This window comes from Lissotriton helveticus, chromosome 2_2, assembly GCF_964261635.1.
Source record: "Lissotriton helveticus chromosome 2_2, aLisHel1.1, whole genome shotgun sequence".
Lineage (NCBI taxonomy): Eukaryota > Metazoa > Chordata > Amphibia > Caudata > Salamandridae > Lissotriton > Lissotriton helveticus.
Genome location: NC_136060.1, coordinates 186,171,152 through 186,183,853, shown reverse-complemented (window position 1 = coordinate 186,183,853; position 12,702 = coordinate 186,171,152). Strand labels below are relative to the sequence as shown.

The window sequence follows — 12,702 nt, the reverse complement described above, 5'->3', positions numbered from 1 at the left end:
GCCCCCCTGTAATCCTAAAGCTGTAATAGACTCCACCCTAGCCCTATCACCTTGAGTATTATTCAAAATAGCCCTAAAGCATCAGCTCCGTCAACCTAAAGTATGTACCTTACCTAGTATCATCTTCACAACCCACTGAAAGCAACCACACACATCCTGTAACGAAAAGTTTCAATGTTACCACCATAATAGCGACAGATAGCAGCATGCACCACCATCACTGCCAAATAACTCTCTCTTAATGCCCATCCGTGAATTGAAACCTATCAATGTAAACTCCAAAAGCATTTCAGCGTATTATACACAGGCACACAATTGTGTTAAATAATAAAATTAATGTGTAGTTATATAGTGCTCCCTACTGCACTTATGCAGCTCACTGCTGTAAATAACATAGATAAACATTACCAGACTTAATGGTAATCAGTTCGAAAGGATGGAAAGCAGAACCAGTTTATCTGATTTAAACACAAAACCTGCTGATCACCACATATCTTAGTGGTGAGTATTTAACTCACTGAGCCATTTGAATGCCTTTAATAAATACCTAGACAGTTCCCTTAACATGGGTATTTCTCATCAAACTTACTGAACACAATGTCATGATTTGGTACTGACCTGTGATATGTGGTGCGTGTGAGTACGTGTGAACAAGGATACGTAGGCGTATATGTGTGTTTGTGTACACATGTGGTGGAATCTGAAAGATCCGTTCGTAGAGTGAGCTGAGGATGGCGAGAGGACACTAAAACCTGCTTCTAATTACTTCCCTGCAGTGTTCGTAGGGGATGAGGACACCGCAGGTCAGGAACAGCGCATTAGGCCAGGCGCCCTACCCATGAGAAAGGAATCTGGCAAAAGTCCATTGAAGCAAAAATGCAGCGTAGTACTGGAGCTCAGACAGGTGATAGCTCAGTGAGTCAAGTAGATTAGAATCCTGGGCGGGCCTTTCTTCCTTCGGAAGTCATTTAAAAGAGGACCATTGAAGGGGGCATTGTACGGGTTGTTTTACAGTGCTATGAATGGTCAGAGGTGCGACAGCAAGCACTAGAATAAAATCAGAGCGTTAAGAGCAGTCTGTAGATTCATTGTCACGACAGACCAGCCTGGCACAGCAGGCGCTCTGGTGGTATGCATGGCAGTTAGATCCAGTCCTTAGCAGATCTCTAGGGAAGGCGGGGAAAAATGGCAGTGCGAGGCTCGGGCCATTTACTGTGCTCACAATAATCATTAAATGTATTCATTCCCATAGTTTATCTTGACCGCAATTGCCATTAAATATTCAATATTTGTGAGACTAGTTGTTCAACTGAAGCCATTGAAAACTACAACTCCCAGAAAACACTGGATAACGTGGTGAACGAACTACACATCACGAGCTTTAACAAAATTATTTCAGCCGGCATTTGATATAATATTGAGGTTAGGATTGGGTCTACTAGAACACAAGAAAATCATACAAAAGGCAGTCTCCACCCAAATGTTCAGCCATAAAAGCCCGCTCGATGACCCTGTGTGTTCCGTCCATTAAATCATGTGTTGCTGCCTCTGGGGAACACTGCCCTGCTCTCCGAGGCTCCATCTCCCACTTTGGCATCAGCACACAGCACTAGGTAAAGCGAAGGAAAATGGCAGTGCACGTCTCAGGCTGAGAACAAAGACAAGGCTACCGGGTTTATCTTGTCAAAGGCGTTGCTGGAGTTATAGCCGCATGAGTGCGTGGCTAATGCGTCCCCACCCCCAGGGGGCATCGCGGGCCGCTCAGCAGCTCCATGACCCCGCGCTCACTGGGGGAATGGGAGAAAGCGCCACCCAACCCCCACCTCACATTCGGATCAGAGGGGGAGGCAGACCGTGCAGCCAAACCGCTAAGGCGGCTTTTACATGTTGTGTCTGGGGACTGCACAGACGCGTGGGAGGAGAGACGGCCAGGGAGAGAAACAAGCTCCCTCACAAAGTCCACCAACCGCTCCTAGGGTCAGACTCCTGCCAGAGTCCCGTTAAGTGGAATAATCTGACAAGGACGGTGTTGCATCACAAGCGAACAGAGGCGAACGCCCAATGAGAGAGTCACTCCAGTAAGAGGTAAATGTGCACTCTGGGGTAGCCTAAGCGCGTCACGGGCTCAGTGGGGAACCAGCCCCCGCCCCACTCACTCTCAGCTGCCCGGCCCAATGGGCAGAGGGTCCAAGTGATAAGGAAAGGTTACCTGTGTCAGAGAGCGAAATTTGCATCCACACTGTCTCGCGTCCCATGAAGCCCATCATGTACTGTAAAGGAGGAGGGCGAGCCGCGGAGTAACAAAGGTTCAACAACTTCTCCTCCATAGGAGGCGATGATAAATCTGAGAGCGGCTTCGTGCACAAGCCATAAAGTCATGGAGCGCAAGTGCATTCCAAAACAAGAGAAAGAGAAGATGCACTAACCAGCTCTGAAGCTCAGTCATTAGCTGTAAATGAGTGGCGCGAAAGGAAACCAAATCTCCATGTTTTCACTGCGCACCTAATTGGCATGGAAGCGTTCCTTTTGTGTTGCATCTCAAGGCCATGACAGTTATTTTAATATGCAGCTTATCTGTGTGAAAAGCGGCCAAAGCTGGATTGCTTTGTTCTCCGGTCACTGCCAGCTATGTTCACTGCGAAGCATAAATTGTTAGCAGTATAGTCAACAAGTCAGGTCCCGGGCCGGCCAGCCAATCACAGCGCGGCCCGGGGAATGACATCACGGGGGTGTCCCGGCCGGCAGCCAATCACAGCGCGGCCCAGGACAAAGGGGCGGGACTTAAAAAAAGACCGAGAAACGCCCCGAATGGCGTTTTCACGGGAAAGCGTGATTGACAGACAATCTCTTCCAATGGCTAGCCTCCATTTATGGAGCTAGCCAATGGAAGACAGAGGCGGAACCAAGGCCCATATGTAGGATCATGAGATTTCGCCCTGGGCGGAGCAACTGCTATGCAGTTGCAATGCCAGGGCGAAACCTAAAAACCAAGCTATAATCCATCCATGATCTTAAACATTGCGGTATCCATCAGAACCATCCCCGCGCTACTCCAATTTCGGAAAGAGTTGAGATGCACATCTTTAAAGAGCACTTGAACACAGTAACTGTACACATCTGCTTCCAGAACCAGCTACGTCTCCTATCACTCGCTCACTGCGTGCTTTCCTATGACCCTGCTCAGCGCTCCATGGCCTTTAATGCTACACAAATTCGACATACAAACATTTCAGCATCACATCAGAATACAGTAAAGGTAAATTCAGTAAAGAGCACAGTATAGGAAGTCCGACACTCTGGGTATGAAATGTTCACATACCTGCTGCCAGTACCGTGCAACCTCAGGCAAGTTCAGGGCCTCACATAGATATACTAAGTTTAATACATCCTTCTGGAAACAACTGCCACCAAATCCTGAAAGAGTACGAACAGCATTTTAAGCAAAATTCACCATAACAATGCAAAAAAAAAAAAAAACGTAGACACTCATGTCTTGTTACGATTGTGGATTGCAGCTTTGATGAGATGGTCACTTCCATTGTGCACATAGCAATGGCAACCACTGTTTATGAAAATGTAAGACCAGGGCAGATACTTAGCAAGATGAACCGAGCAATTTATGACCTGGATCCCAATAGCTCTTTGCGGAAAGTCTGTGGTTCTAACGGAGGTCGAACACCAAGGTATTAACGTTTGTGGCTCCTTTAAAAATAGGGAAGCACTGCAGACCTTGTTTGAGATGCATGAATTAGAGACGCATCTTTGAGAAATGTTCAAAAAAGATGGGATACATGGATTGTAATATATATTGGTAACCTAGGGCACAGCATCTTTTGTCACGAAACACACAATACAAGTAGTCCCTTGTGTAAAGCAAATTTTAGATTAACTGACAGGTTTTAAAGGGGTATGAATTTGGAAGAGGTAAACATTTGCTGGCTGCATGTTACATGGCTTGATTTATCTTTGCTGCATGGCCCCGTTTAGGGAGAAGGCTGTGTACTGACAAAATAATTTATAATTCTAAACTGAAATCATTGGAAAGGTAGGATTACGATTTAAGTGATTTGTATAACTAAGAAATGGGGTATCCTGTAAAACATGGTAACTGCCTAAAGATTGTAATAATAATAATAATAGGGAAAGAGAAAAAAATCAGGCAACATGTGCCAGCAGTACTTCGCTCCCATTTTACGTAAGTTTAGAGTTACTAAAATGTGTTTTGCGAATAAACTAATTCACAAAGACCTAAAAGACAATAAACAACATTGTCAATGTACTGCAGGAACTCATAAGAAAGCATAAGCAAAAAAAGCACTGGACACTTTCGCATTTCACAAGTAGAATTTATTTAAAGTTTCTTACCAACACTGGCTTTCAGAAACTTGCTTCCAATTCTTTGGTCCATTCCGATAGCCCTGGCCACCTCCTCAACATCTGCCCCAGTTGCCTCGCAGAGGGCACTTATGGAGTTAATGCTGCTGATCCGCTGGGCAAGAAAAGCATTTGCAGCCTAAAGAAGAAACACATAAATATTTGTAATCCTCTGGGTGAGGACAGTTCTTTCAGCATTGTATTCAAAGGCATGTTCATTGTTGTACAGGCCGCTGAATTTAACACTTCTGCTCACGGGGTGCGTTAATATTACACTAATGATGGCAAAAGAGATGCCACTTACCTAACCGATTTCCCTCTTTCCAACAATCAACCGCCCAACGATTACATGCTCAATCATTAAGAAACACGTTTAACTATAGAACGCCAGAAAATATACAGTGAATCTAGCAAAGCATTTCCAGGAACCCAAATTCAGATCATATCCTATTTTATTAAATATAGTTGTTTAAGTACACCTGTGTTTACTTAATATTTTAAATGCATCATAACCGGAGCCGCCCAAAAGCTGCAAAGCAGGCCACTTAAGTATTTCTTCGAACAGTTACTTACACTACTACCATAAAGAAGCAAGTTCTTTGTAAACGTTTAATACTGGAGGCTCAATGATGCTTTCCAACATGGTTATTTACAATATCAAACACTAAGAGTAATTGATTATAAGGGCAATAGAACTCCTGTTCCTAGACCGGCTTTCAGAAAACACATTAACCACAAATGGATGTTAAACACCTCCAACAAATGTGTAAGCAAGAGCAGCACCTTTCAACACTTGATAACAAGTCAAGTGAAACCTCTCAATTTTCTAGAGGGATAAATAGTATCCGATGATCATCCTTCGGGTAATGATGATGCACTTGCTAGTGTTCTTCTGAATCTGTGCACCTACTCTCCACTTATATGCCTCCTACAGATTTTGTTTGCATGAAACATGTGACAGATGGATTGTATTATCTTAGCTTAGGAGGATCATGTTTGTGCTTCTCTCGTCCCCAACAAGAGAAACCAAGATGACTTTTAAATTACTGAAGACCCACTGCAACAGCGTGGAAATGGTGAGTAATTGTGACAACAAAGGCAAGCAGTTCGAGAAGTCAACAGGGATTCAGAAAACAGGTAATCGGGGGCAGGTAAAAGGGCCAGGCAGTGCAAGATGGAGGTAAGAAATACTTGCAAAGCTGGGATCAAACTAAAGTTTCCAGGTCTAAAATACGAATGAGGCATCAGTGCTTTACAAAATTCACTCTAAAGATTCTCACTGTCATACTTGGGAGAGGTGTGGCGCCGCGGCCAGGGCGACTGACGCTGGAATCTGGGGACCACGGTTCGATCCCCGGCTCCGGCGGCAGGTTAGCCCAGCACCATGTGACTCTGGGCAATAGCTCGCTTAATCTTCCCGACGGCCCCCCAGCGCCTAGAGACCCTTACGGGTGATTGTGCGCTTTACAAATGTGGACTTTGTTCAACATGTAAAAAGTGACACCCATAGCAAGGGGCAGATCTGGTGCTGTGGCACCACAGTATTCTGATAAACCAACAAACACCTACCAATTTTGAAAGCTCAGAAGACCAAGTGTTGGTTTTGAGAATTCTCTCTTTTGGAACCCAGTGTTCATACACAGCACAAAGAGCTTGGACAGCCCTCTGTCCCTCCGGGGTCTCATCTCCACCAATCAGCACTCGGTCTGGGTTTTTTAAGTCCTTGATGGCAGTTCCCTCGGCTAAGAACTCTGGGTTAGACAGTACCTGTTGTCACAACAGAAAGATCAATAATGAACACATTTGTAGCAGACAAGTAGGAATTTTGAGACGCTCTTCCAATAAACAGACTCTCTGACTAACTCACTGCATATAGCATGTCCACTGCTTCGAGAGTCTCTGGTTAGAATGTCAAACTATGCTCCAGTAACAAAACACTGCACACACACTGCCTGCCCATAAACGAGACGTATAGCACAACTGACAACTATAGAATGCAAAATAAATGTAAATGAAGAAGACGCCCCATTCTTTAACCCCTTCAGTGCTGATGACAAAGCCAGCTCGTCATGGGCATTACCTGTGCTGCGCGGATGACGAGCTGGCTTTGTCATAAACAAGCCATTTTTTTTTCCAGCGCACAGCGGGAAAACGCGGTAGCGCGGTAGGGGTTAAAGGAATTTAAGTAGGTAAAAAATGTCTCATTTGGCCTCACCTGAAGGTTCAAATCAGGCTTCGTGTTGGCATCAAATATACGTCGAATGCTCTCTGCTGCCCGCACTGGGACAGTGCTCTTTTCTGTGACAATTTTGTAACCGTTGGAATTTTGGACTATTCGCCTGGCGCAGGCTTCTATGTACTTCAGGTCTGCAGCCCGCCCCTTTCCCATACCATATGTTTTGGTTGGGGTATTGACCTGGAGAAATGAGAACAAACAAAAAAAAAAACATTTAAAAAGTCTCCATACAATCCAATGAAATACTTCAATAGCATTGAAATTCCTAGCATTGAAATTCCAATTAAATAATAGCTGGCGTCAACTACATGGACTACATCTGATTACTGATTAGGGGTTGTGAAACACAGGTCACTTTCCAGGACAAAATACAAAACCATTTCACGCCTTTATAAAGACACTGAAATTAACAATTTCTGCTTGATGTTTACTTAATTAAGCTAGGCTATTATAAAAACTACTACCTCTTGAACAAGGATGTGAAAGGAATTCTATAGCTACACTACATAAATAGTTACTACGTGGGATTCTAGGCTTAGGTCACTTAAACAATAGCATTGGCTATTTGTAAAGTAGAAGGCATTATTAAGTAGATTATGCACAGTGGATAATAGCTAATGGTCCACCCTGGTGATTACTAAAATCCACTGTGCATCTAGCCAATATCTTCATCCAGCATGAAACAAACAGCAGAACCATCCATCCTTTCAAAAGGTGAGAGCAAGTGGTTCATCCTCCATTTAAAAACCTTCAGCATTCAAGCTATGGTGGATCTACTACCGGTTCAGAAGATTTGGAAAGAGCATACTTTTCAGCTATTACATGGGGTGGCTGGTTCCCTGCTTAATAATAGTCAATGCTTGACAATCCATTTATTTTTATTTAGAAAGAGGAATGTCTGTCATATTCACCAAGATTATGCAGGTTTAGATTTTTGGGTCCCTTCTCACAGTGCATGTGGCTTAACCAAGATCCACCATAACAGATCCGAAGGATGTCCTACCATTTTCTCATATGCCTCGAGGCACACAGTATACAACAGTACGGTGTAGACTGTAGTGCCGTAGACCAAAATGTGCTAATGTGTCCCCTATCCTCCCAGTCATTCCCATAAGACTTTTTTAAATTTGCCACAGGAGAGAGCAAGACTTGGGTAAAGGGTATACTGACCGTGGGCATCATCAGTATTCTGTGAGGAAAGAGGAAACTAAATGCTGTGACCCGTATTTTTAGAGTAATGCAATTTCCAATTAGGAACAGTGCGTTATACCAAGCCTGACAGCCCTGTCCTAGGACTAGCACCAATTATGCAATTATAGTTCATTTAAACGATTATACCCAGTGGGTCAAGTTGGAAATCAGAGCTATGATGCAATGTGTGTGTATGTCTGAAGTATATTCTGAAAATTAACATTAAACAAACAAAAATACGACCCAGAACACTTACTGAAATAAACACAAGATCCGCATCTCTGATGGCATCATCAATATTCGTAGAATAAAAAAGATTCTTTCCTCTGCAGGATTCTACGACTTCTTTTAGTCCAGGCTAGAGGATGAAATTCAAATAGCAAAATATAGTCAAAATCTTAGATAAATTGTGAAACAGCAATCACATCGTAACCTCCAAATGCCGGTCTTCTTGTGACGAATACAATTTTAACTTCCCTCATAACCATGACATTATCATTTCAATCTTAGTTGCTCTATAGGAGCTCCATCTTAATCTGGGCATAATCTTTCAATGTCAGAACACAGATGTAGCATGGACGCTTTTCCAATCAGCGCTAAGACCCACACTGCCACACTTCCAGCCACAGTGCACGCGATAAGACAGGAGTTCAAACTGATCCTTTTACCACCCTCAAAGCATGCACAGAAGTCCAAAAAAGAAGACACTCCAGGCCATAAATTAAAGTGAGAACCTAAAATTGTGCATTAAGATATTAATACAGATCTCGCTAGACTCTCTTCATTGACCCTCCTGCCCTTGCGTTCTACTTGCACTATCTATTCTTAGGAATAAGGTAATGAAATGTTAAGAGTATTTGTAATCGAGGAGGTCTTTGTCACTATACAGTACAAGGACCAATTATGCAGTATGCTTTTAGCAACAATGGCAGTGTTTTTCCTGGACACACGCAAAGCAATGAGATAATCAGCGCCAACATCTCATATCCATAAGACAGAATCCAGATGACTGACTTACGAGGACAGAAGATAGAACTCAGCAGTGCTCACCTGGATAAACTGAGTTTGGGTCTATGACTGCAAAATCCCAAAGGTTCAAAGCAAAGACTGAGCAGTCAAAGTTAACGATATGACCGACGACCCTGGTCACATACCTATTTTTGTCAAGAAATGGACGTGTGTAGAAGCTAAAAAGCTCACAAGTGGCCAATCGTGTTCACTTTAATGCTATGGGTATATCCACTAAGATGTGTCAAAGTGCCCCTTTGCTCATCGTGTTACAACCTCAGGTTCTGTGCATACGATCCAGTGGTTCAGAGTCTAAAAAAGTAAAAAGTAGACTACACCCGAGAGGATGCAGACTGAAGACAAGGCTTGGCATATGTGAAATGGCGAAGGTTGAAAACACAAATGCTGTATATTCCAATCCACAGCATCCATTTACAGACCTTAATCAACCATAATCCCGAACTGTAGTTGGTGTTCAGATTCCGAAAGCATTACAGCACAAAATGGTAGAAATATGCTGTACAAAGGCACTTAACATGCATTACAAGCAAGTGAAAGAAGATAAAACCCTGTTAAAATGCTTCTCAATATCATATTGCGAGATTTTCTTGCAAGAAAATGTATTTTATACACTAAGAGCTTCTTTTAGGTACTAAAACGTTATGACAAAACCCTTTTGGTGTCCCCAAAGGTAAAAATAAATACAGTACATATTAAATGCACCTTTATATATAACTATACATAAAGTGCAGTTTTTATCGGCCAGTTACATTATGAGCCTATGCCTAATCTGTGCAACTTCACTGATCTTTGGATCTTACAATGTCTGTGACTGAACACAAACACGATTGATTGCTCAACCTGGGAGAATCTGCTAATTGGAAGAAAAACCAGAGAAGCGGTTGCTAAGGGAAAACGGTTTCACCGATGCTTTCAGATCACGCTAAAAACTGGGCCCCCCCAAAGCAGCAAGCACATTCTGCGTCAGCTCCAATGCCATCCGAATGTGCCCATCTAAGACAGAGCTTTAAATATAGGGTGACGTGCTCCCTAAGGGTGATCTTTTGCTAGTGTCCTCATCACCTAACCTTTCTACAGGTTTGCGAAATTGTATTAACAGCTGTTGGTAAGTGCCTTAGCCAAACCTCCGATGATCATTAACAACTCTAACAAGTTAAACAAGTTACTCTTTTAGAAAAAAAACTGCCCTGGCAACATTTCTGCGGTCTTCTCGTAGAGAAAGTTATTTGGGTGTGTTATTAGACCCCGTGTGAACTCATCTCGGTAGGCTCAGGAGGTCTTGAACGTAGAGCACAAGACAGCTAGTTAAAAAAGTTAGACTTGGTATATCGAGGCCCCGTGTTGCCAGAGAGGACTAGTTGCACTGGCTTAACTGTTTAGTAATTTGGGGGCCATTTTGCAATTTAGCAAATAAAACGTTCTGCCATTTTAAACGGTATCAAAAATCATCGAAGGTACTTGATCAACATTCCGTTAATAAACCATAGAAAAAAAATCAGTGCACCCATCTGTATACTACAGAAACCTGGGAGCAAGTCTTAGGTGCAATCTAAACTACCTGTGAGGTGAACAAAAAATCGGCCCCAATATTAACGTACCTGGGGATGCGCTTGAAGTTTTACATTTCCCCTACATTTCTCAGTAAACTCCGCAAATGTGAACGTGCAGAGTGAAATTGTGCAGACATTTCCAGTTCTGCAAAGGTCAAAGCACCAAAAGGTAGTTGCCTGCATATATTTGCCATCTCGGCTGGGTTTGATAAGAGAACTTTTTCTGGCAACGTTCTAGTGTGGTGGGCCAAGACGAACTTAAAAGAGGAATCTTCGTAAATGTAACAAAACGTTGCAGGCATAATAAGGTTCAACCCCAAATCAGAACCCAAACCCCAGACAAGTACCCGAACTCTACGGAGAAGCAGGAAATAGAGAATGCATTTCCACTTTTTAGCGCAGGGATACGGGTAAGAAAAAGAGCACACAAAACTCAAGTTAGGATGAAGTAGAGAAATACATGGCTTAAATCTCGGGTTACAGCAATAGTAGCTTAGGGTCTTTTGTCACCTTATTGTAGGCTTTCAATATTGAAACCGCCTGTGCAAAGCTTCCCTGAATCCTACCCACTTCCAGAACAACCATACTTTCCCAAGGATTGCAGAACATAGACAATTTGCAGGGATTTCATGTATTCGGACTAGGTCTCTGTGTGCTGATGTGAGATAATAAAGAAGCCACAGAACTGACGAATACAATAAAGTTCTGGATAATGTGCCACTTCTGCAACCACCTAAAATAAACCTCAAGGTCACAACAGTTAGGAGCATCCTTTATACCAGATAGTATACACTAATAGATTTGCATTACTGAGATTTTATTAAGAGCATTTAGGAGCAATCACAATGTGTAATGGTACACAACTACCACTCTAGGTCAGACACAACCCATCCCATTTTCATCAGGTTGTCAGGTTTGTTCGTGCCATTAGGGCGCAGGCAAATGTATCCATAGGTCACCAAGATTTTGACCTCATATGCGCCTCTAAATCCATTCACTCAAAGAGGTTGCAATAAAGTCTCTGGTTTTCTAGTTATCGCCTAATAAAAGGAGAAAATTGACCACTCGCGCACAAGGGCTGTGATATTAGGAGCTGCCCTTTCATCTGCCAGATGGAACAGTATTGAATGAAATGATGTAACATGTTTTCCTGAAAATGCACAACCCCACGAAAGTGCATAAGGGTCCCTGGCACAGAAATATGCATTGTGTCCGGCTCCATAAAATGTATCACCTACTCACTAAGCTGACAGGGGACAAGCCAGGTGCATGTGACAGGCCTGGCAAATTTCACTTGCATCTTAAAGACCTTATCTGTTTGGCTCCAAATCAAGACAAAACATCCATTGGCTAAAGCAGACAGTGCAGGTAACGGTATCCCAAAAGGTCTTGTGCTGTGCCCCAGCAAGAGAGGAGCACCTACGCACATTTATGCATCACCCTAAAGTGGCATTTTTGAAAGGACTGAAATTTGCACCACATGCTAGTGAATTGTCCTGAACTTCAATGTGTGGTGGCTTGTGGCTCACGAGTTTAGGCCCTCTAACCCCAGATGTCCTTCCCCACTAGTTTGAAGCGTTACTAAGCACGCTGTATCCGAGGTCTTCCTGGACAGCACAATAGAGGGTGAGAAAAATAAAGAGGTTGGAATTCCAGGGTGGCCATAAGATGAAGGGGAGGACCACGAAGGAGTGGGATGTCAAATGTGAGGTAAGAGCTGGGGACACAAGGAAAGGGGATTCACTAAATGAATTGCAGACTTTACTATCTTCCCTAGCAATACGAGTCATCCAGAGGGCAGCTCCACCAACACCTCCTGCAAGTGTTAGATCTTTCTCGTGTCACTGGGTGTTATGGTAGGGGGCGTTCGGTGGTGCTCCTTTTTCCCCCCCCCCATGGACATCATAAATTGCCGTGCATCCTCTAGGTATCAGAATATATACCACAAGGCACTGGTCAGCAGTCAGTTTAGCTGGGAAATTAACCATGCTAGATCACATTTCTGAGCAGAGTATTTTTGAACTGGTTCTAGGTCCCTTTAGAAAGGGTCTCTATGATCATATTCCTCAGATTTGTACTTCGAAAACTTACCATAATGGTGGGGAAAGATGATGGCTTCTGAGACTTTAGTTGGAACCATTAGTATATTCCCCATGCAAGTTCCTCGTCAAGGGACACTTGCGGCATCTGACATGCATGAAGCCCTCCAAGTAGTCACTCCCTTCTTACACTGAGGAACAGATTATCTGCTATTTGTAGCCCTGTGGGAATTCTCCATTAGCTCCAGCCTTCTCTCAGTGTCACCTAGATGGTTTAAAATCG

The 12,702-nt window shown here is 43.3% G+C and overlaps 1 protein-coding gene across 1 annotated transcript in view; it reads right to left on the bottom strand.

The window, feature by feature from the left end:
- UGDH (UDP-glucose 6-dehydrogenase) overlaps window positions 1-12,702 on the bottom strand; it is a 91,228-nt gene that overhangs the window by 66,075 nt on the left and 12,451 nt on the right. Inside the window, exons 3-7 of the mRNA XM_078678317.1 lie at window positions 8,058-8,159; window positions 6,590-6,790; window positions 5,944-6,141; window positions 4,366-4,513; window positions 3,320-3,414 (exon numbers count right to left, since the gene is read on the bottom strand). Coding sequence (XP_078534443.1) covers window positions 3,320-3,414; window positions 4,366-4,513; window positions 5,944-6,141; window positions 6,590-6,790; window positions 8,058-8,159 — 744 coding nt within the window. The remainder of the gene's footprint in view (window positions 1-3,319; window positions 3,415-4,365; window positions 4,514-5,943; window positions 6,142-6,589; window positions 6,791-8,057; window positions 8,160-12,702) is intronic.